This window comes from Equus quagga, chromosome 5, assembly GCF_021613505.1.
Source record: "Equus quagga isolate Etosha38 chromosome 5, UCLA_HA_Equagga_1.0, whole genome shotgun sequence".
In the NCBI taxonomy this organism is placed as follows: domain Eukaryota; kingdom Metazoa; phylum Chordata; class Mammalia; order Perissodactyla; family Equidae; genus Equus; species Equus quagga.
This window is the reverse complement of record NC_060271.1, coordinates 37,506,250-37,527,202: the sequence shown is the minus strand read 5'-3', so window position 1 is coordinate 37,527,202 and position 20,953 is coordinate 37,506,250. Positions and strand designations below refer to the sequence as shown.

The 20,953-nt window shown below is 49.5% G+C and overlaps 1 protein-coding gene across 13 annotated transcripts in view; it reads left to right on the top strand.

Annotated features, from left to right (window-relative positions):
• The window catches only part of FHAD1 (forkhead associated phosphopeptide binding domain 1), a 130,677-nt gene extending 111,046 nt beyond the window's left edge, over nt 1–19,631 (top strand). For 6 of the 13 annotated variants that reach the window (XM_046662088.1, XM_046662091.1, XM_046662090.1 and 3 more), the window contains 6 exons: nt 2,328–2,457; nt 3,360–3,484; nt 6,171–6,266; nt 6,686–6,906; nt 7,472–7,637; nt 9,960–10,710. In XM_046662088.1, coding sequence (XP_046518044.1) covers nt 2,328–2,457; nt 3,360–3,484; nt 6,171–6,266; nt 6,686–6,906; nt 7,472–7,637; nt 9,960–10,298 — 1,077 coding nt within the window. In that variant the 3' untranslated portion in view covers nt 10,299–10,710. Of the gene's footprint in view, nt 1–2,327; nt 2,458–3,359; nt 3,485–6,170; nt 6,267–6,685; nt 6,907–7,471; nt 7,638–9,959; nt 10,712–12,000; nt 12,082–14,571; nt 14,626–18,572 lie in introns of those variants that run through there. The other 7 variants (XM_046662086.1, XM_046662083.1, XM_046662084.1 and 4 more) reach the window with 6 other exon arrangements.
• The last annotated feature ends 1,322 nt before the right edge of the window (nt 19,632–20,953 follow it).

Genomic DNA, 20,953 nt, shown 5'->3' with positions numbered 1-20,953 from the left:
GTATTTGCTGCTCCTCAGAGTGGTTTCCACTCTCAGGCTGCTTCCTGCTTTCCAAGCCAGAATGGGTCAGAGGGCCTAAGAGTTGTATGAGAAAGAATCTCCGTCTTCTGTAAATAAACAAATTCCCAGAAGAGCCGGGAGGAATGGTCACGTTGGGCTCAGGCGTGCTCTTCCTGCAGAGTAAAAGCTGTCTCTGAGCCTCGCGGCTGCGGCTGCCCCTCCCCCAAGGCCAGCAGCTCCGGCCCTCCTGCACGTGCACACACACACACTCACTCACTCACACAGGACACTTCAGGCATTTACTCCCAGGGCAAACATACACCCTCAAAGAGGGCAAGGCCAATGTAGAAACGACCCCGCACTGGACCGGCAGTGTAGCCTCTAAGTGGGCTGGAGCCAGGGATGGGGTCAAGCGAGGTCCTACTACGTGCAGCCGGGGTGGAGCGCCCCCTTCTCGCCGCTGCTGACCCCTGGTCCCAGGCAGAAGGCAGGGGCAAACTCCTATTTCTGACCTCAGTTCATTCGGGCTCCATATTTATCGAGCATCTCCTGTGCTTGGGCGCAGTGCTGGCTCTGGGAAAACCGCAGTCTGCTGTGGAGACAAAGACTTTGCTCTCACAGAGCCCACGTCCTGGAAAGGGAGGGACAGGCAAGAAACAAGTCAACGTTGAACAAACGTCCGGTGGGGACGAGCGCTCTGAGGACATCCACAGCCGGACTCAGGGCAGAGAGTGACATTCTAGGGTAGGGGCAGCTGGTCAGGGAGCCCCCTCCAGGAGGAGACCTGGGGCAGAGCCTGCAGGAAGTGAAGGAATGAGGGACAGGGCCGTGACGGGGCAGGGAGCAGCCCCAGGAGCACCTCGGATGGCACCCCGGGCTCCTCCTGGAGGAGGAGAGCATGGCTGCCGCAGGACCCGGGATGTGTCACAGGGGCCTCTCACAGGCACTTGATGAGTCAAAGAAAGAAGAACGAGTGAGTGTCCCTTTCCCTCTCTCTGCCTTGTCCTCCTGGTGGCATTTATCACTTTCTGGAGCTATTTACGTGCCTGTCTGCTTATCTGTCGAGTCTGCCCCCAGAAGTGAGCCCCACAGCAGGAGGGCCTGTCTACCTGGTTCCCCCACCGCTCCCCACTTCCCGAAACAGTGTCTGGCTCCATAGCTGTACAATTTTTTTTGAACATATGAAGTAAGCCAAAATTGTTATCTTTCAAATTATTATAAAAGGGTCAATTTGTCCATCTCCTCCCTTTCTTGCCATTTTGACTGGGGCCTTCCCTGCAACTGTCTACAACTGAAAACCATTCCCAGCACCCCATCACCCCATCACCCCATCGCCAGCTTCTAACACAGACACTGTCCACCATGTATTTCCCGTGCTTTCCTTGCTTATTGCTGTCTCCCCGCACTAGGAAGCAGAATCCACGAGAGCAGGGATTTTGCCCATTTTATTCGCTGCTGATTCTCCAGAGCCTAGAATAAGGCTCGGCACACAGAGGTGCTCGATAAATCTTTGTGAAATGAATGAATGAGTGAATGAATGGATCCCTTACCCTAGAGAAGCATTGTTTAATTTGGAGTCCACGACTGGGCTTCCGGGGGTCCCTGAACCCCCAGAAGTTATGCAAATTATAGTGTGTATGTGAATTTTTCTGGAGAAAATAACCCTGCGCTCCTCTGAATCTCAAAGCGGGGCATGACCCTTAAGAGATGAACAGGACCTTTCCTTGTCTGTGCCCTTCGTAAACCCAGCTCTGGCTATGTAGCTGGTGGCTACCATATTGGATGGTGCAGATGTGGAAGCTGTCCATCATCGCAGAAAGTTCTGTTGGACAGAGCTGTTCTAGAGGCTCCGGAAGTTGCAGAAGAAGGTTTTCCCTTCTCTAGACCAGCCAAAAGTCAGTCTATCAAATTCCTGCTAGCAAATATTAGACAACCATCCTTATTACCAGTTGAGAAGAAAGTATCATGTGTTCTCTAAAAATGCTCCTTCTGGAGCAGAATTTGATGTGTTGTTCAGAAATGAGACCAAATGACAACAAACGGAAACCCAAGCTTCGAAGAGAAAATAAATAAAACATGAGGAGGGAACATAGAGTGGATGTTTTATTTATAGTGATGCTAAGTAGTAGGGAAGTTGGAAATCTCCCTAGATGTGACTTTCTATCTAAAATGAAAAATTTTACTTCTTTCTCTGCTGAAGCCTCTTAATGACATTTTCCAAGGTACTAAGTGACAAGGTTTCTGCTATCCATGAATTGTTCACATGTCTTGGGATATGAGAGAGATATTCTCTAACAAAGCTGCTGTTTGCACCATTCTGGCCACAGGAGCTGTCCTTCAGTGACCTGGGGGCCAAGTGCAAGGGGTCCCGACACGAGGAAGTCATTCAGCGTCAGAAAAAGGCCTTATCTGAACTCCGTGCTCGAATTAAAGAACTCGAGAAGGCCTGCTCATCCAGTAAGTGCCCTCCTTTCCAGTCTCGCTCTCCGTGCTCAGAGCCGTGGGCCCCAGACCCTAGCGTTCACTTAGGGACTGACCAATTTGCCAGGACCACTATCTTCTAGCCCCATCATTTCATAACCAAGAGGACATTGTAATAGAAAAAAGATGGACAGACATGATCTCAGAGTCAAGGGGAGGCCTTGATATTAAATAAATAGGACTTCCTGAAAAACTCACTACATTGTCCTTTTTTCTTTTTAAGACTGGCCCTGAGCTAACATCTGTTGCCAATCTTTTTTTCCTCCCCAAATCCCCCCAGTACATAGTTGTATATTATAGTTGTGGCTCCTTCTAGTTGTGGCATGTGGGATGCCACCTCAGCATGGCTTAATGAGCGGTGCCGTGTCCGTGCCCAGGATTCGAACTGGGGAAACCCTGGGCCACTGAAGCGGAGCTCTCGAATTTAACCACCCGCCATGGGGCCAGCCCCCTGTCCTTTTTCTTATTTCACTGTGGCCCAGTGGAAACTTTGTCATGGACTAACACTGTGCAAGGATCAACACTGGGGAACCTTCTAGAATACCCTGTTTAGAGGGGATAGGGCTCTTAAGATACCGAGCTTACTGCTGAGTGGAGCACTGGCCTAGGACCCAGAAGCCAGGGTTAAAGTTCCATCCTCTTGGGTTCAAGTTCCCCCCTCCTTCCATCCGTTCCTGTGAGGCTGCAGCCTCATATTAGCTGTGTGACCTTGGGCAAGTTGTTTAACCTCTCTGGGCCTCAGATTCCTCACCTGCCAAGGGAGGGTGGTGATGATTGATACTGGCCCAGTAAGTGTCCAGTAAATAGCAGCTGTGATTATTATGTGCAATAACTTCTTCCTGAGCCTTTCTTTTGAGCGTCAATTATTTCTTTTGTAGATCATAAAGACCTCCTGAATGAACCATTTCTAGACTTACATGCTCTCAGGATGGAAAAAAATGTCCAGAAAATATTGGATGCAAAATCTGATTTGCCAACTCTCTCAAAAATAGAGATCCGAGCGGTAACCAAAGACAGTTTGTCTCTGCAGTGACTGATGTGTGGGGAGAGAGTGGGCATGAGGGAAGGCGCTAGCTGTGTGCCCTGGCACGGCCGTGCATATCAGTGGTTCAGGGCCAGGTCCCCGTGATGGGCTAACATCTGTACCAACTGGTCGGTGCCTTGTGTACCAGTGGTCCGATGTTTGAAGAGAAAGCCTTCCATTTCCGCACAGCACGACGTGTCATTGCATTGACATTGGGCCGGGTCAGTCTCTGGTGGGCCCTCCTTCTCACACCACGTGTTGTGTTCTGCAGAAAATATTCAGCAGGCTGATTTATGACATTATGCCATGAGTTTGCCTAATATTTGCATTTTGCTGTAAACTGAAAAACATGAACACATAAGGGTCGCAGAAGGGAGCCATGAGTCAGAGGACAGAAGTTCTAGAGTCAGAGGGACCTGTGTTGGAATCCTTGCTCTGTGAGCTGCGTGACCTTGGGCAAGGCCGTGAACCTTTCTGCAGCTTCGTTTCCTAGCTATAAAATGATGATGAAAATATGAAAGAAGATAATTATGTAAAGCGCTTATCCCAGTGCCTAGCTCCCAGTGAACCCTTAAATAATAGCTGTCATTTTTATTAAGTATTCTTAAATAGTATTATTCAAGAAAATCTTCCTTTTTTAAGGAGCATAGTTTTATTTGCCAGAACTTTCCGAAGTAAGTTGATTGCCTGTTAAGTTGAAGGTGCCCTGTACCCCATATGGATGTTTGATTGGGTGCTGATTGATTGTCCACAGGACAATGGACAGCTCAGGTCAGCGTCAGTCACAGGATCCCCTGGGCAGGGGTTGCTGCCGCAGCTGGATCTAAATCATACACAGGCTTTTAGAAGAAATAGCAAAGTCCTCCTATCTGTACCAACATTCTCTCCAAGAATTTCTCTAGACATTTGCCAGAGATATGCATCTTCTGAAATGTGTTGGTTCCTTGATAAAATCAAACCCTCGTTCTCCAAGCTTCAGGGAGGAAGGACAATCTCCAGGTGGGGAGCTCGGCTGGCTCCCAAACCCTGACCCTGCTTCCAGGCTTTGCCTTCTCCTTAGCCACGACCCCTGATCCCACCACCCACAGCAAAGAGCAGGAAACCTCCCACCTCTCTCAGAAGACCTCCATCCTCCAAGGTTGGCAGTCACTAAAACTAAAGAGGAGAAGGAGCAGGGGGAAGGCTAGGTGACAGCTGTGAAGTGCGCGCTGTGCGCCAGGCGTGGAGCTAAGCCTCTGCACGCGTCCTCTCGTTCCATCCTCGCAGCAGCCTTGTGCCATAGTCACTGTTATCCCCATTTTACAGATGAGGAAACTTAAGGCTTCAGGAGGGCAAGTGCCTCATTCAAGGTCACAGAACCATGAACGACGGAGCCAGGACCGTGTCCCTGCCTGTCTGTCTCTAGCATCCTGCTGGTCTGCAGAGGAGGGGGGTGGGGACTGTGTGGTTGACCCCTGTGGCCCAGACTCTTCTTTAGGTGACCCTCCTTCAGGAAAAGAGGGGGCCTCTGGAGAAGGGTGCAGAGATACAGAGCAGCATTTCAGGTTCTTTTTGCAACAGATCCACCCAGCATATTGTCACCTTCAAATACCCTCTTTATCGTCATCTCTATAGATATAAATAAATATGTCCACCTTTATCTATCACAGCTACTTTTGGGGCCTTTGTGTTTTTAGAGTTGGGGCTTTTTCAATCTCAGAGATTCATAGCGTGGTGCCAGCAAATGCTATGGGGTGCTCATAGCAAGCACTTAAAACCCAATTTCGTTTTCTAAGGAGATTTATTACGGTTATTTGTGCTCCTTCACACTCCCTGATCATTCTGGTGGCTTTTCCACACAGTCGATTGGGACTCCCAGCATCCAGCTGGCTGATTAGGGTCTTTGTGAATGCACAGCTGTAAATATCAGCCTGCATTGTCTCTGAGATGGGTCTGAAGTCCCCAGCCCACTCCCCAGCTTCCAGCACTAGGAGAAGGTTTGGCCAAATTTTGTGAGGGTATAGCTTCCACTGCATAAAAGTGAGATTCCTTTAATAAAAGGGGGGGGGCTATTTTCTATTAACCTTCATTCATTCATTCAACAAACATGCCCACTATGTGCCACTCTGTGCCAGGTGCCGTGCTGGGCACAAGAAATGGGATAATGAGCAAAAGCAGCACGGTCCTGTTTTTTTGAAGTTTGTCATATAGACCAGGGTTTCTCGACCTCAGTGCTACAGATATTTGGGGCCAGGTCACTCTTTGTTTGGGGGACTGTCCTGTGTGCTGTGGGATGGTTAGCAGCACCCTCGCGCTCTACCGCTAGTGCCGGTAGCACTCCTCGGCCCCGTTTGTAACAACCAAAAATGTGTCCAGGCATCGCCAAATGTCTGGGGTGGGAGGGGAGACAAAAGTCACCCCCGGTTGAGAACCGCTGGTCGACAGGGAAGACAGACAGTGACCAAAGAATGGGACAAGCAATGTGTCATTTCAAAGAGAGTCATGCTCTGAATGATAGGAACACAGATATAAGAAAGCAGCTGACAAAGGAATCGGACTGGAGGGTCAGGAACTGAGATGAAAGTCAACCGTCTCAAGTCACCCGTTGGTAACCACACAGCGTTTTAACTTCTGGATGTCAAAATTCATAATGGAACGCCGACTTTTTGTTTCTCTTCTATTTCAGCCTCAAAATGGCCCTTCCAACTCAGGGTCCATCCTGACCACCGAGAAGGCAGAGAAAATGGAGGTGGCTGAGGCTTTAGATCTCAGTGAAAAGCTGGTATGTGCCTACAGCATCCATCCCCTTCCGTCCGAGCCTGGCCCCGCAGTCAGTGTTAACCCCGGGTAGTTTAACTAAACATCAGCCTTCCACACACAGTTGTTATAACATCTCTGCAAGACCCCTCTACTATCCCAGCGTGGGTCGGGAATTGCCTAGCTGAATTCCTTGAGAAACCAGGTAGTTAGAATGAATGTTTATATTTGTTGTTATTTTTTCCCCTGCTTCTCAAAGAGGCATAGGACAAATGGATGCAGGGAAATTGAAAGTCGTACAAAGAGCCCCAGCTGCACTCATTTGGCAATGTGTTTGTTCTCTGCAACAGCAGAGAATGAACAAACAGAATTAGACGTTTCCTCCTTAAAGCAGTCACCAGTGGTCTCGGCCTTGCCTCTTATCTGCAAACGCTTTCCTTGCAGTACATGGATATGAGCAAGACGCTCGGGAGTCTGATGAACATCAAAGATATGTCAGGTCACGTGTCCATGAAGCACCTCTCCCCAAAAGAGAGGGAGAAAGTCAACCAGCTTCGACAAAGGGACCTCGATCTCGTGTTTGATAAGATCACGCAACTCAAGAACCGGCTGGAGAGAAAAGAGGAGCTTCTGCGAGGATACGAAAAAGACATCGAACAGCTCAGGTACCACCCGTGTCCCCATGGGAAGGCCCAGGTCTCCATTCTCCCAGCTGCACCTCAGGGCAGCGGCAGACCCCGAGGTCCGGGACAGGAGGACGGAAGGCCCGGGTGTGGAATAACTAAAATATTGGGGCGGGGGGCCGGACAGTGACTAGGGCCTGATAGAGACACGTCTCTCGTGGGAAAGCAGCCTCTGAAGGGGTCAGCTTTCTCCATTCTCCACCCTCTTCATGAATAAGCTGCACCGTTAGGAGTTTTGACGTTGTGTCACCATTTGTGTACTGTGGACAGTTCCATCATCTTTTCAGTGGTCGCAGTTCCCCCTGCCCTCTCTGGGAAATGGGGGGCTGGTAGCATGTCCTTTGCCAACCTCCTGCTCCACTTACTCAGCTGATTCACTATTTATTCTGCCCCGGACTCCCCAGATCTTTGTCATTCTCTCCCGCTTATAATGAAACCACTGAGTTAGCCGTATGTGGAAGTATTTTGAGACCCTCCCAGGTCGGGATGTTGCTGGTGCGTGAGAAAGATGAGGGGGAAAGAGACTTTGTCTCTCCCGCACGCTCAGGCAGAGCAAAGTGTCCGTTCAGATGTACCAGTCACAGGTGGCAAAGCTGGAGGACAACATCCACAAAGAAGTGGAGGAAAAGGCGCTGCTGAAGGAGGCCCTGGAGCGCATGGAGCACCAGCTGCACGAGGAGAAGAGACTCAACAAGGCCATCAGGCAGCAGAAGGTGAGAGGTCCCGGCTCGGAGCAGCATCTCTGAGGCTGCCCCTCGGCTCCCTTCAGAAATGGCAAAGTCAGGTTCCGGGGGATCCAGGTGGCACAGAACATGTTTACTGATGCAAAGGAAGATGGCAGAAGAGCTTTAGCATCAGACAGACCTCGGTTTAAATCATAGCTCTGCCACTTACTGTGTGATCTCAGGCATGTTTCATAACCTCTCGGAGACTCACCTGTAGTTTTTTAAATGGCGGCTATTATTTTTTATTGTTCTGCCAGGTCCTGGGGATACATAGATGAATAAGCTCTCCGAGAATAGAAAATTGGGTTCACTATTTTGAGTGCCCAGAACATAGTAGACACTCAGTAAATATTTGGTGAATAGATGGATGGATGGATGGATTGACGGACAGGTTGATGAGTGGACAGATGGACAGATGGACACTGGATCAATGGATGGACAGGTGGAGGGGGGTGGACGGATGTCCTTGAAGAATATATGCTATAGTGCAGAACAGACATATAAAGAGCTGACTTCGGGCTGATTTCCTGGAGTAAGGGCTCTGTCTAAAGAGTCCTCGGGGCTTTGTGATTGCGGTGGGGGGAGGGGGGGAGGCATCAGCCCTGCCTGGAACATTCAGGGAAGGCTTTCCAAGTGATGACACCTGCACTGAGTTGCAAAGGAGAATTGGAGTTTGTCCACCAAAGGGATGGACAAGTGTGCATCTCGGGCTGTGGGAACCACAGAGGAAGGGCACGAATGAAAGATTTGCCTCCTGGCATGAAGTTGGTAGTAGCATTGGCTTGAGAAACCAAGACTGAGACGCAGGCTGGTAACCCAGCCAAAAGAAGCCACCTCCCCCCCGACCCTGATGTCTCATCTGTCACATGGCTCAGGGGTCAGTCAGTCCTGGGTTCAAATCCCCCCACTTATTAACGGTGTGACCTTGTGCAAATCTCTTCCCCTCTCTGAGCCTTGCATTCCTCGTCAGTAAGTGGGAGCTAACAGCCCCTGCCTTGCAGGGTTGTGAGCATTGAATACAGTGCAGTGTCCTTCGCTTGCTCTCTGCTGGGTACTGGAACAGTGACTTCCAAATAGAACCAGACTCCCCCTTGTCCTAACTCTTGCCTAAGGTAGAGAGATCTCAAGGCGAGAATGAGGCAAACAAGGAAAATTGCCCCCACCTCCTCAAGACCACCAGCAGGCACTGGGCTCCACTCTCGCTTGGCAGCCATGATCGGCTTTATTAACGCCTCCGACAGCCCCGCCTGGGGGGTACTAGAACCTCCACTTTACAGAGGAGGAATCTGAGCCTCCAAGAGTTCAGAGACTTGCCCACGTTCACAGAGGAGCTGGAAAGTAGATCCTAGACCTGGCCGCAGACCTCTGACCCTAGTTCCTGCGCTCTCTGCTGGGTGCACCCAGTCTCCTCCTTGTAATTGTTAGTTTTCCTGATTTGAGGTTGTGTATTTGTGTGTGCATGCTTGTGTGTGTGTGTGCATGTGGAGTGTGTGTGTATGTCATATTTGCACGTGTGTGTGTGTGTGCATCGCCTACATGAGCTCTAAGGAGGCCGAGCCATAGAAGGTCATAGAAGGGAGCCCTCCTCCCCAACCAGGAGGCGCTGCTCAATGAGCTCCTTGCAGAAGCCTGCCCTCCCCCCTGCAAATCTGCCCAACAGAGGCTCCTTGGCTGGGAGCCCCTTAAATGAAAGTGGCCGTCCTGCTCTGAGGGAGCCCCGGATGTGGCAGCATTTCTAGCTTTCCCGCTCTGAATTAAACATCACAGGCCTCAGTCTGCATGTCATGGGGCTGCTGCGGGCAAAGGACGGTTTCCTTTCACATGAGGCAGTGCCAGGGGGAGCTGGGCCACCGACAGAGCTCTGACTCTTCCTTTGATGTGCCCTCCGGAGAGCTCCCCCCTCTCCAAGGCGCCCCCCCCCCAGGCTTGGCAGGCCAGACCCCAAAGCAGAGACACCAGACCTCAGAATGGGACAGTAAAGGGCCCAAAAGAAGGCCATTGTCATGAGCTGGCTAAAAAGATGTAAGAAAACCTGAGGATTTACATAATCAGCTTCATATGCATTATTCATGGGCTGCCTCATTCACGCACAATGCAAGGGCTGTGCCAGCCTGTCTGGCACTAGACATCCTTCAGCCGAGAAGGATCCGAAATGGCCAAATTGAACCTGTGTTGGGGTCCCCAGAAGAGCTAGAGCTGGGAACCTTCAAATTCATGGAACTCACGATTTCAGGAAAGGTTTGTAAGAACTGTAGCCACAATCGTGGCAATGCTGATGGTGTTGTTTATTGAGCCCTTACTGAATGGCAGGCACCTGCTCCACACCACACACACTTCATCTCTCCCATCAACCCCACAAGGAATGCTGGTGAATGTCAGCCCATTCGAGAGATGGGGAAACTGAGGTTTCCAGAGGGTCACGTCACCTGGCTACTCAGCAGCAGAAACAGGATCCCACCCCGCCCGGCTGCCCTTCCCAGCCTGCATTCACTTTTCCACGCCCCTTCCTCTCTGCACCTCCCTTTCCAGGGCGTCCCCCTCATCCTTCACTCACCAGGGCCCCTGGGGTTTTCCTTCCAGGGCTCGGCTTCACATTTAAGGCTTGTTATTAATGTTGTCAGAAATTTCTGTTTATCAGGAAAAAAATAAATAAATTTTAAAGTTCTGGTGGATTCTAAAAGGAACTTGTATACATCCATCCTGGCATCAGTTCCTTCCAGGGAGTATATATTCATGCTTTAAATGGAAGTTAAAGAGAAATAGAATTCCTCTCTGTTTTAAGTTTTACGCCTACTGGTTTCTCACGATGCCTTAATTTTTTCAGTCTCCTGTATGAAATTTCACCCGTTCATGGAGATGGGATGGTTGAAGCACTAGGAAATGAAATTACTCACCTTGAGCTTCAGAACCAGCCCCCCCCAAAAAAATGTGGGTTGTAGTTTTAATGTTTGAACATCTTTTCACCAAGCAGAACTTTCTAGAATCAAAAGTCATACTTCCATACTAATATCTTTGGCTGTGAGAATGAGATTTGCTATGAAATGCTGGGAAAACCTCAGTACTGGACATTCCCAGAGAACCTTGTGGTCATCGGCCTCCTGACTCTGGAATGCCCGAGATCCGTGGCTCCCTCCACGTGACAGAGTGACAATGGCCCAGTCCACTCCCACATGCCTAGATAAGGCGGCCGTGTCTCTCAGAGTTTGAAGGCGGACTTTGGAGTCAAACAAATAGGGTTTGAGCCCCACCTCTGCCCCTGAGTGACCCTGAGTAGTGGCTTGACCTCTGTTTCTCAGATCCCTCAACAAAAACAACCAAAAATGGTAACAACAGGCTCCAGTTCACGGGGCAGCGGGACGGTTAAGTGACGCGCAGTGCCCGGCCCCACAGCAAGCTCGGTGACTTGGGGAGAGAAAAGGCTCCGACGGATGGAGGCGAGGCGTGCATGTCTTTCAGAGCTCCCTGCCTGCTGACGGCTCAGCAAACCCCGCCACACTAGCCCGGGTCCTCCCAGAGCCCACAGCTCTTTTGTGAAGCTCGCTTTTCTCTTTGGTGAATACAGCTGAGCCTACAGCCAAGAAGGGCCCAGATACTTTTGTGAATGGGTTAAGGCTGGAATTTTCAATAGGAAATTTTTAACTGCACAGAAATTGTCATTTGAGCAGCACGCAAGCCCTCCTTAGCCCTGTCTTGGGCTTGCAGCATGAGAAAGAAAGGCCCAGGCATGGCTGCTCCTGGCAGGGAAGCCGCTCAGCTGGCCTGCCAATCAAATCCTGGCCAAGGGGCGTGGCCACAGCTTTGCCGGGTGGTCTCAGCCGGGCTGGAGCCCCTAAACTTCTCTCTGCTTTGTTAGCTCAGATCCCTCACCTTTAAGATGAGAATAAAAGTGGCCCCTAACTCACAGCGTTCGAGTCAATGAAAGCGTGTATACAGAACCCTTAGCACACAGGACCACTTGTTACAGGTCCTTCTACCATCATCTATTTATTCTATTTAAATCACATTTTTCCAAAATTCTCTTGGGCCCAGGTATTCTCAAGACCCTGGTTTCCTCAGTGCTGCTGTGTGTTTTTGACCGAGGAGTAGAATTGGCAGATGCTGTGTAGCATGAGAATGGGATGGAGGGGTTGGTACCCATCCATCACACGAAGGTGAAGAAGTAAAGTGTGGTGAGGGTGGTGCAGCACACGGATAGGGTAGACGAGGCTGAAGAAGACCCTCAGCTGCCCCCATTCTCTGCCCACCAACTCCGGTGGATCCCAACATCACCTAGAAACCTCAGAGGTGCCCCAGAATGGAACAGGCACGGACACACTAAACGCTGTCTTGCTCACCTGCTATTTTCACTCAGGAACGTTTAGAGGATCACGAACAGAGAAATGCAAAAGAATCAACACCTTGCAACTGTTCCTTCAAAGAGAAAGAGAGGCAGGTATGGAGAGGTTTCCTGGTCTTGCGGCCAGGCACAAAGTAGCTATAGCATTTTCAAAGGGTAGGACCTTACGGAGTGGAAATGCCAGAGTGTGCTGCCAAGGACCAGCCACACACCTCCACGCCCTTCCCTTTCCCCACCTGAGCCCCTGCCCCGCCCCTGCCTGCCGTCTGGACGAATGACCTAAGAGACCAGCAGGCATCCCACCCAGCGTATGGAGGGGAGAGGAGGCAGAGGGAAGCGCGGGTGTGGTTTGGCTGATGGAGCAGCCATCCTGGGCTCTAAATGCTTTGGGTCTTGGAGGCGAGTCTTCATAAGAAGAAGATGAAGAAGTGGGGTGTGGGGAGTCCCAGGAATCCTCTGTCCTAAGAATGAAGTAAGTGGGTGAAAGAAGAGGGGCAAGTGGCTACAAAATGGAGCCAAGAATGAGGGTGAAAGTGCCAATTGTAACAACCTGCTCACCTGCCTAGAGGGAGCCGCATTTGATTACGGGCTCTCTGGCGACCAGTGGGAAATGAAAACCCCATCTGGTCCAGAGTTCACAGTCCACGAAATACGACAGATGTGATGCTCAGAAGTGATCATAAAATAAAGATGACACGGGATTTTCCCCTAGAGAGGACACTGTGTGATATAATGGACAGCATCTCTAAGAATAGCAATGCAGTGTTGGCTGGGCCATGTCTGAGAACAGCTCCTGAGACAGACTGCTGTCATCACCTCCCAGTGAGTTCAGGAAAGTTCAGGAAAAGCAGGTGTGCAGGTGCCGGGCTGCCCTTCAGTGCTCAGCTGTCCACCGATTGGACTTAACCCAGGAAGATATTTTGGAGCAATGTTCAAACTGGGGTTCCTTGGAGCCCTTGAGCGCCGTGGAAGGTTATGACTCTCAGCATCCCACACGCACACACATACACACCTCGCTTCCACCAGAGAAGCTGTCCATTATCTGTTTTATACACCAAGTTCATGAGATTTTGCTCCGGTAAAGGGTTCTGCTGAAAAAAAGGGTGGGGTAGGGGGGTGGTTTCAAACCACTGCTTTATCATACCTGGGAATTCACACGGTGACTGTCTTCCGGGCTGAGTTCCTCTCAGCTGAGTCTGTGATAAATGCTGAGTGGCTGCAGACTCAAGGCCTCCACAGAAAATGCCTGGAGGGCAACTGTCAATTAAATACAGGCCCGTGAGCCTTCACAGACAGTCGCTCTGAGGGGAGAGTTAGCATCCTTTTGTGAGACTGGAAGAGACAGCCAAGCACCTGCTCCCCTGTCCCCAAAAGACGGCCTCACTCGCTTCCTCCATGAATGCCCTATAGGGTTGCCAGGCTTAGCGAAAGATAAAACAGGATGCCCAAGTCACTTTGACTTTTGAATAAACAACAAATAGTTACTTAGCATAAGTGTGTCCCAGATATTGCATGGGACACACTTATACTAAAAAATTGTTTGTTTTCATTCTGAAATTCACATTGAAGTGGGCAGCCTGTGTTTTATCCAGCAGCCCCACTAACACAGCTTTCCTGAGCACCAGCAGGTGCCAAGAGGGGAGGCTCTGAGCAGGTGTTGCAAAATGGCAGCCCTCAGATATATTTCATTTGGCTCATGGGACTTTTTTAAGTAACATTTCAAAATAGGGCACTTTCATGGAATACTCTGGATTTCCAGCTTCTCTGGGCAACTCAGAAGATCTGATGACACTAGGCCCACGTTCCCACAAGCTGTCATCTGCCAGGCCCCTTAGAAAGGCACTGGGCTCATGGGCTCGCTGCCGTCCCCACCCCGCTCACTTCACCGGCTTATTTTACTCCCTGGCCCCTGTAGGCTCCAAGTTGGTGGCCCCGCCGGATGCTCAGGGCTCTCATGTCGCCTTCCCGACGCCCCTGCACATTCACCTGCTGGAGTGTCAGTCTGGGAGGGAGGCCCCCGCTCCCGCTCACTCTTGTGTCCCCAGCACCTAGAGGATGCTAGCTCTTCTGCAAACTGACCCCAAGGTGTGGGGTCTTGAGGAGACCGGGGTTAGCAGCAGTAATCAAACCCCAGGGGAACGGCAAGCCCACATTTGTGGTGATGTTGGCTTCCAGACAGGCCCCTGCAGCCCCTGGGAGGGAGGTTAGCCACCGTGGCGTTCATCATGCCTCAGCCACTGGGTGGAAACCCAGTGGACGTTACAGCTTCTTCCACTGACCTAGGAGGCTCTGCCTCCAACCAAAGCAGACTTGTCCTCCAGGAGGAATATAGTGTCCCTCTGTTGACTGGCCTCCTCCTCGCGGATTCCTCCAGAATCCAGAACAGAGATCTCTAAGAGGCTCAGCAGGCCAGTGTAGCATTGCCTGAAAGCCATGCCCCCTTCTGCATTCTCGTCCCTGTCCCTAGGAAGGCCCAACATTCCATGCAAATCGGAAGCATCTGAAAGTTGAGAAAAATCCATTTTCCTTTAGCAAAAAGGCAAGGAAGAACATAAGCTAAATTTTGTCATTCTTTCTGTATTCAAGAGGCGAGTGTTTGTAGAGACGGTGAAGAACAAGATGCAGAACTCAAATTTCCAGGTGAGCCGGAAGGGGAAGAGAGAAAGCCTTAGGATGTCAGCAGGAAACCCAGCTGACAGCAACAACACGTCTGTTATGTGTTGACCATTTAGTAAGTGCCGGGCACAGAGCTAAGCACTCGACATGCGTTCTCGCCTTTAATCTTCACTACACCCCTACATGGTGGGTATTGTTATCACCCTCAATTATCATATGAGGCATCTGAGGCTCAGAGACGTAAAGTAATTTGTCCAGAGCCACAGACTAAGTAGGAGAGCTGGAACTCAGTGCAGCTCTGACACCCAGGTGAGTGCTGCTTGCCCTCCTTTAGGTAATAACCCTTGGAGAAATAAACCTGATATGTGTCAGGTGGCATTTCTCTTGAATTTCAAGGCAGCGTCCTCTACAATACTCTTTTTTCAAGAGTCGAGAATCAAGACTATAAAATCCTAGACATGTTGAAACATTGCCATTCACAGTTCAGCCTGGAACTGGAGCTGACCCAGTCCACGTTCTCACTTTGCAGAAGGTAGAGGCGAGCTCTTGGGAAGCTTGAAAGCGAAACACATTTTGGTTGAAGGAGAGAGAGGAGATATATTCGAGTTTGATAAAAGGCCACAGTCATTCTGAGACAGCAAAATTATCACTGGAAAAAACAAAGATATTCTAGGTGAGGGAGAGTTTTGGAGAACAGAAGCATCTTCTCAGCCAGCACCCTGTTCTAAGACCAGAAAGTGGCTACTGCCCATCCTGCCCAGAGCAGGATGTTAAGAGGACAGAGCGCGTCCTTCAGATCTCCCTGGATCTGAGACCTTGGCTGCCCGGCAAAGGGTGAATAAGCGGGAGACTTGTCCCTTATTCATCCGTAAGAAATGGCTGAGCAGGAGCAGGCAGAAACCTCCCTCCAGCTAGGTTTTGTTGGAGGACCACCTGGGCATGTAAGGTGACAGAGGAGATATTGGGATGGGCCCTGGATGTTACAGGAACATTGTGCACCTCTGAGAAGTGAAGCCCCTGGAATTTCAGGCCTCCTCTGCATAACAGAATGCGGGCAGATGGTGCGTCAGCTAAGAGCAAAGAGCGAGCTTCCTGTTCCTCCAGCCCTCCAGCCCGAGCTTAGAGGTGTGGTGTCTGGGATCTCCTCGGTACACAAAGGTTTCCTCCAGGATCCTTGGCGAAGTGTGGCTTAGGCACCTCCTTCCTCATAGCGTGCCTTGGGTCCTTAGGGTGATGGAGTCATCATGGCCACCTTAAAATGGACAGGACGTGTAAAACCTTCTCCTTCGGTCTTGCCCACTCATAAAAGAGTCTCCATTTCTAGCAAGCTTCAGAACTGGCATCCCCTTTCTTTTTAAGGCCCTGTGGATTTTTCTTTTCTGTCCTCCAAAATGCCATTCATTGATTTTTTTTCCTCTGCAGCTAACAGTTTTTTATAATTGTGAGTTGTATGCTAACAAGGAAAATCTTCTAGTTAGCAAATATTTACTGAATACCTAGTCTAGGCCACTTAGAGTGCTAGACACTGGGCATGGAAGGGTGAACAAAAAGATACAGTCCCGCCCTCATTCGTTCACAAATATTTCTTGGGAGCCTACGATGTGGCAGTTTCTGTCCAGGTGTTGGGGTTCAATCGTGGATTCTCGACAGGGGCAGCGTCACCCCAAGAGGGTGAAAATTCTTTTTTTTAATGTATAAAGCACAGATATACAGAGAGTGCTGTCTACAATATTAAAATTTCATGGGGGTGGAAGCGATTAGGGAAAAAAGGTCTAAGAAGCTTCCTCAGGGAGGGACCATAAGGAAAAAAAGGGTGAGAAATGCTGAGTTAGATCAATGAAGAAACACACAAAACTCCATGCCTTTCTGGCTTACATTCTGGGGCCATTCAAAAAAAGTCAATGCAAGTAATGATTAAATAATTACTGTGTACAAAATGTTTTGAGGACAAAGGCCAGTGGACTGAGCTCAGGAGCATATTTCACAGGGACCCCCCGCCCCAGTCCAAGGGCCGGGAGAGGTCTCCCCAAAGAAGGAACGTTTAAATGAGACCTGAGGTTGTACGGGAACGGACTGGGGTCTTTCTAGAACCGATGCTTCCAGTTACCTGAAGCAGCCACTCTAACATGTCCTGAGTTGATTTCCGGTGAATTTCCAAAATTCCAATTTGGGTGTCGCTACTTAAATGACTGGCTTCTACCCCTGCCGTTTCATTCTGAGGGTGAGGCATGTTCCAAACATCCAAGCTGAATGCGTGGGGCTCACCTGTGGTCCCCGGTTGGGTTCAGGGTGGACCCTGCCCGGTTCCCCTGCCCTTCCTGCCCACACTTGCCTTTTCACATTTCCCGTTTGCCATCTCTTCCTCTTCCCAGATCAGACATTCCCATTGTCTGCCTTCTGCTGCCCCTGCCCTTGTCAATGCAAAAAGTGGAGCGAAGCTTGCTCTGTGGCGCTTCTCAGCCCAGCTCCCGGCAGACCTGGGGGCAGGGGGACGCTGGGACTGGGGACTCTTCATTGTTAACAAACTCCCACACCTGATCAGGGCACTGGCATTTGGGAACCATCCACAGCCAGCAATTTTATTGAAAATCAAATAAAAAGGACCATAAAGGAAAAGTGGTTTAGAGAAGAAAGGTTTTCGATGTTTGCTGTCTGATCTCATTTTCGCTGGGCTTTCCGACCAAGATTTACGTTGTGGGCTAGCATAGAGATGTCAGCCCTTCTCACCCTGAAATGGTTTTGTACGCAGAGGCTTAAAACACATTCAAGGCTCCTGTCAGCTGCGGGCTCAGGTCTCAGGAGGTGATTCTCAAACTCATCTTAAAGTGAAAAGAGCTCAAGAGACGGTCTTAACAGCCCCTTCCATTAAGATCCACCCAGAGTCTCTTCTCTGTCCCCAAGGAAGACTGGATGGGTAGTTGGGGCCCTCTCTGACAGATGAGGAAACCTAGGGTCACGTGGTCAGAGGCAGAGCTGAAACTCAACTACCCACCAGCCGTCTGCCCCCAGGTGTATGTGTCATAATGGTTGGAGTTAAAACCTTGCAGGAAGTGGAGCTGGCAAGTTGAAGCCTGTTGGAAAGAAACTTGCAAGTTACAACTGTGTCTACAGTATGTACAGAACTGTGTAAGATTCTTGGGTTGCAATTAATAGAAACCTCTTCAGAAAGAGGGAGGGGCTTTCATAAGGATACACGAGTGGGTGCCTCATAAAAACTAAGGGCTAAAGGAGAGTCTTGCCTCAGAAGAGAACTGGTAAGCCTTCAGATCCCAAACATCACTATCACTCTTACGCGCACACACACACACACACATTGTATCTCCTCTCCACCTCTCTCTGCTGATCTCTCTTCCCCGTCATGTGACATAAAGGGGTGACCTCATAGTTCCTCAATTCAAAGGACCAGCCCAGGGAGTGAGTAGCATCTCAGAGCCCATAACCCCAAATCCTGGGAGTGATCATCTGAAAAGCCCAGCCCGGGCCAAACGTCCGATCACTATGACCAAGAGTAAAGTCACACCTGGCTGCCAGGAGCGGGTGGGGGCCAGTGCTCAGAAAAGGCTTAGACAGACCCCCTGAATATCCTGCATTTTCTCCTCCTAAGATGTCAGAGACATAAGACACATTCAGTTCAGTAACAGCTGCTCAGGAGAAAAAAGCTCCGTTGCAATGACCATGCCCATCATAAGAAGCTCCCAGTCTCAAAAGCATGACAATATAAAATGGGAAGACGTTATCTGTACATCTGGAGGGTGTCCACCAAAGCGTGACTAAGTCTGACCTGTGGGTAGTGTGATGATAGTGGACCATTCTAGCTTCTTTTTGCTCATAGCTATGTATATGTGTATATGTAAATTATTTTTTTACAACAAACATTTTGCGTAAAAATTTTTTTAAAAACATTCCAGTGGAACATTTTGGGATCTCGCTGCAATTATAGTTTGTGCATTTGTTTCTCTTGCTCACTGAAGGTTGCAGTCAGAAAAGCCACCCCAAAGATGGACCAAGAAAGAGAGATGTTGAAGAGAGAAGCATCCGCCAGAGGCAGCCAGAACCTTCTGTTTTCCAAGCCTGGCGGAAAGAACTAGAAACGTCATCCCACTGGGCCTTACGTGATCCTCCATGTGTCAGTGTGACTCTTCTGTGTCAAAATACTAAGAGCCTTTCGTAGGACTTTAAAGCTTGTTACCCTACCGTGTTGCTTCCTAGACTGGTATTTTGCACAATGCTGTATTTTGGAGTGTGGGGAGCGGGGTTCTTTTAAAAATACGCACGAATGTATATATACTCAGGCATATGAAGAATATAAGTTTGAAACCCAGACAGCTAGGCCTGGTGGATACAATTATGTGGCTCCACGTTTGAGTCGTGATGTACCCAAACGTCACCCCTCCAAGGAGCTCCAAGAAACCCACAGCTAAGAAACCTGGGACGCATATGCGGCCACGGGGCAGAATGGTAACCTCAGGGCTCTTGGGGCCATCGGATAGTCCATTTATGTCTGAGGTTATTATAATAAATTTAGGACAATCTGTTTTATCACTTCCATAATAATGACTAACATTTATATGGCACTCTGCAGTTTTCAAAACATGTCTCATCTAACACTCCCCCAGGCCCTGGGAGGTAAATAGTATTATGTTCCCCATTTTGCAGATGAGGATACTGAGGCCCAGAGAGGTTAAACGGCCTGTCTAAAATCACACAGCTAATGATTTCAAGAGTTGTGTCTGATACCCAAGTTTCTAACCCCGTCTCATACTGCCCATTCTGCTACACAGTAGCTCAGGTCCCGGGCCCTGAGGAGAGACGAAGTACCCAGTAACCAAAGAGCACACGCTGCCCGGGGGGACACACCTCGTGTTCATGGTCTTTGGAGAGACCCCTATTTTCCTTGCTGTGCCCTCTGTTTCTCTCATGTTTCGTTGTCTCTCCATCCACCTGTCCTCTCTCTGCCCTTCTTGCATGGCCAGGACCACCAAATGAAACGGGAGGAAGAGCCAGAAGTCATGAATAGCATTTATTTTTTTATTTTTAAAAAGTCACAATAAAAATATTTTGATATTTTAAAACCAAATGCATTCTTCATACTGATTAAAACTAGGAAAAATTCTTTGTGTGCTAGTCCACTGAAGGTACATCTTACACAAGGTAAGGATCTAAACTCAGTGAGAAAGGTGAGCATCACGTGATCTTGAAAAGACTCTTGAAAATCCCAGAAATTTTCCATAAAGGACTTGGTATTAATTATACTGTACTGCACCCCAAAAGTCCAAAACAGCACGTGTTTCTCTAGCACCAGAAAAGATCACTTGGTTAGGCGGCCGTTCAAGTAATGGGCTCATGTTTAGGAGCCAAATTGTGTGAAAAAATATGTTGTTTGTTGGTTGAACAGGTATATTTGACTTTGCATAAGTTAAATATCATGCAACTATGATTCCACTATATTTTAGGTCTTTCAAAGGACATGTTAATTCTTATCCTATCAACATTACAACCCATGGCAGCAACTTCTCATCTGTCTCTGAACTAGACAGTTTTGGGAGCCTCCTCAGCCATACACCCTTTTCCCAGTGAGTGCACTGGTCCATTCAGGTTTGCCCACCTCACACTGCTCTCTTGGCCACAGCTGGTTGGCTGAGCAGTAGATACCCAACCCAACCCAAGCCAACCAGAGGCTTCTCCTCTGATGCAAGCTGGGCCAATCAGCATCTCTGTCTTTGGTGTTTGGAAGTAGGATGCCATGCAGGTCTTTAGTGGAGAGAGTCTGGATGCAGTCCCAGGGCTGGGGTGGCCATTTTCCCCCTTGTCTTTGGAGAAACAAAGCCAGTCTTCAGAAAGAGAAGGGTGGGGTAGATACGCAACAAGAAGAGATAAGAAACCAGGTCCCCCAGAGAGACACTGCAGCAGATACCACAGCCCCTTAGTCATCGCCTCCCTCTGCCATGTAGGCTGAAAGCTAAATGCCCTGATTTCCCAGCCTCCCTTGCAGCTACAGCTGGTGACGTTGTTCACTTCTGGCCAATGAGACATAAGTGAGGCCCAGGGGAGATCTTCCCTTCTGGAATAAAAGGCAAGTCTTCGCTAGGAGGGAGCTGTTTGTTCTTGTCCCTTTGCCTTCTCTCCTTTTTCACTCTTGGAGCTCAGAGTTAGTGAAGCAGTCATCTTGGGGGTCACGAGGCAACAAGCAAGAGGCCGAGGCCTACCTCCAAGGACAATGGAGGGGAGAGACAAGAAGGGCCCGAGAGGGCACCTGGCGGCCTCCCTGCACTCTGCACGGTGCCTACACGGCCGGCCTCTACACTTCTGGTGCTGTAAGACACAGAAATCCCTCCCTGTTTAAGCCACTGTA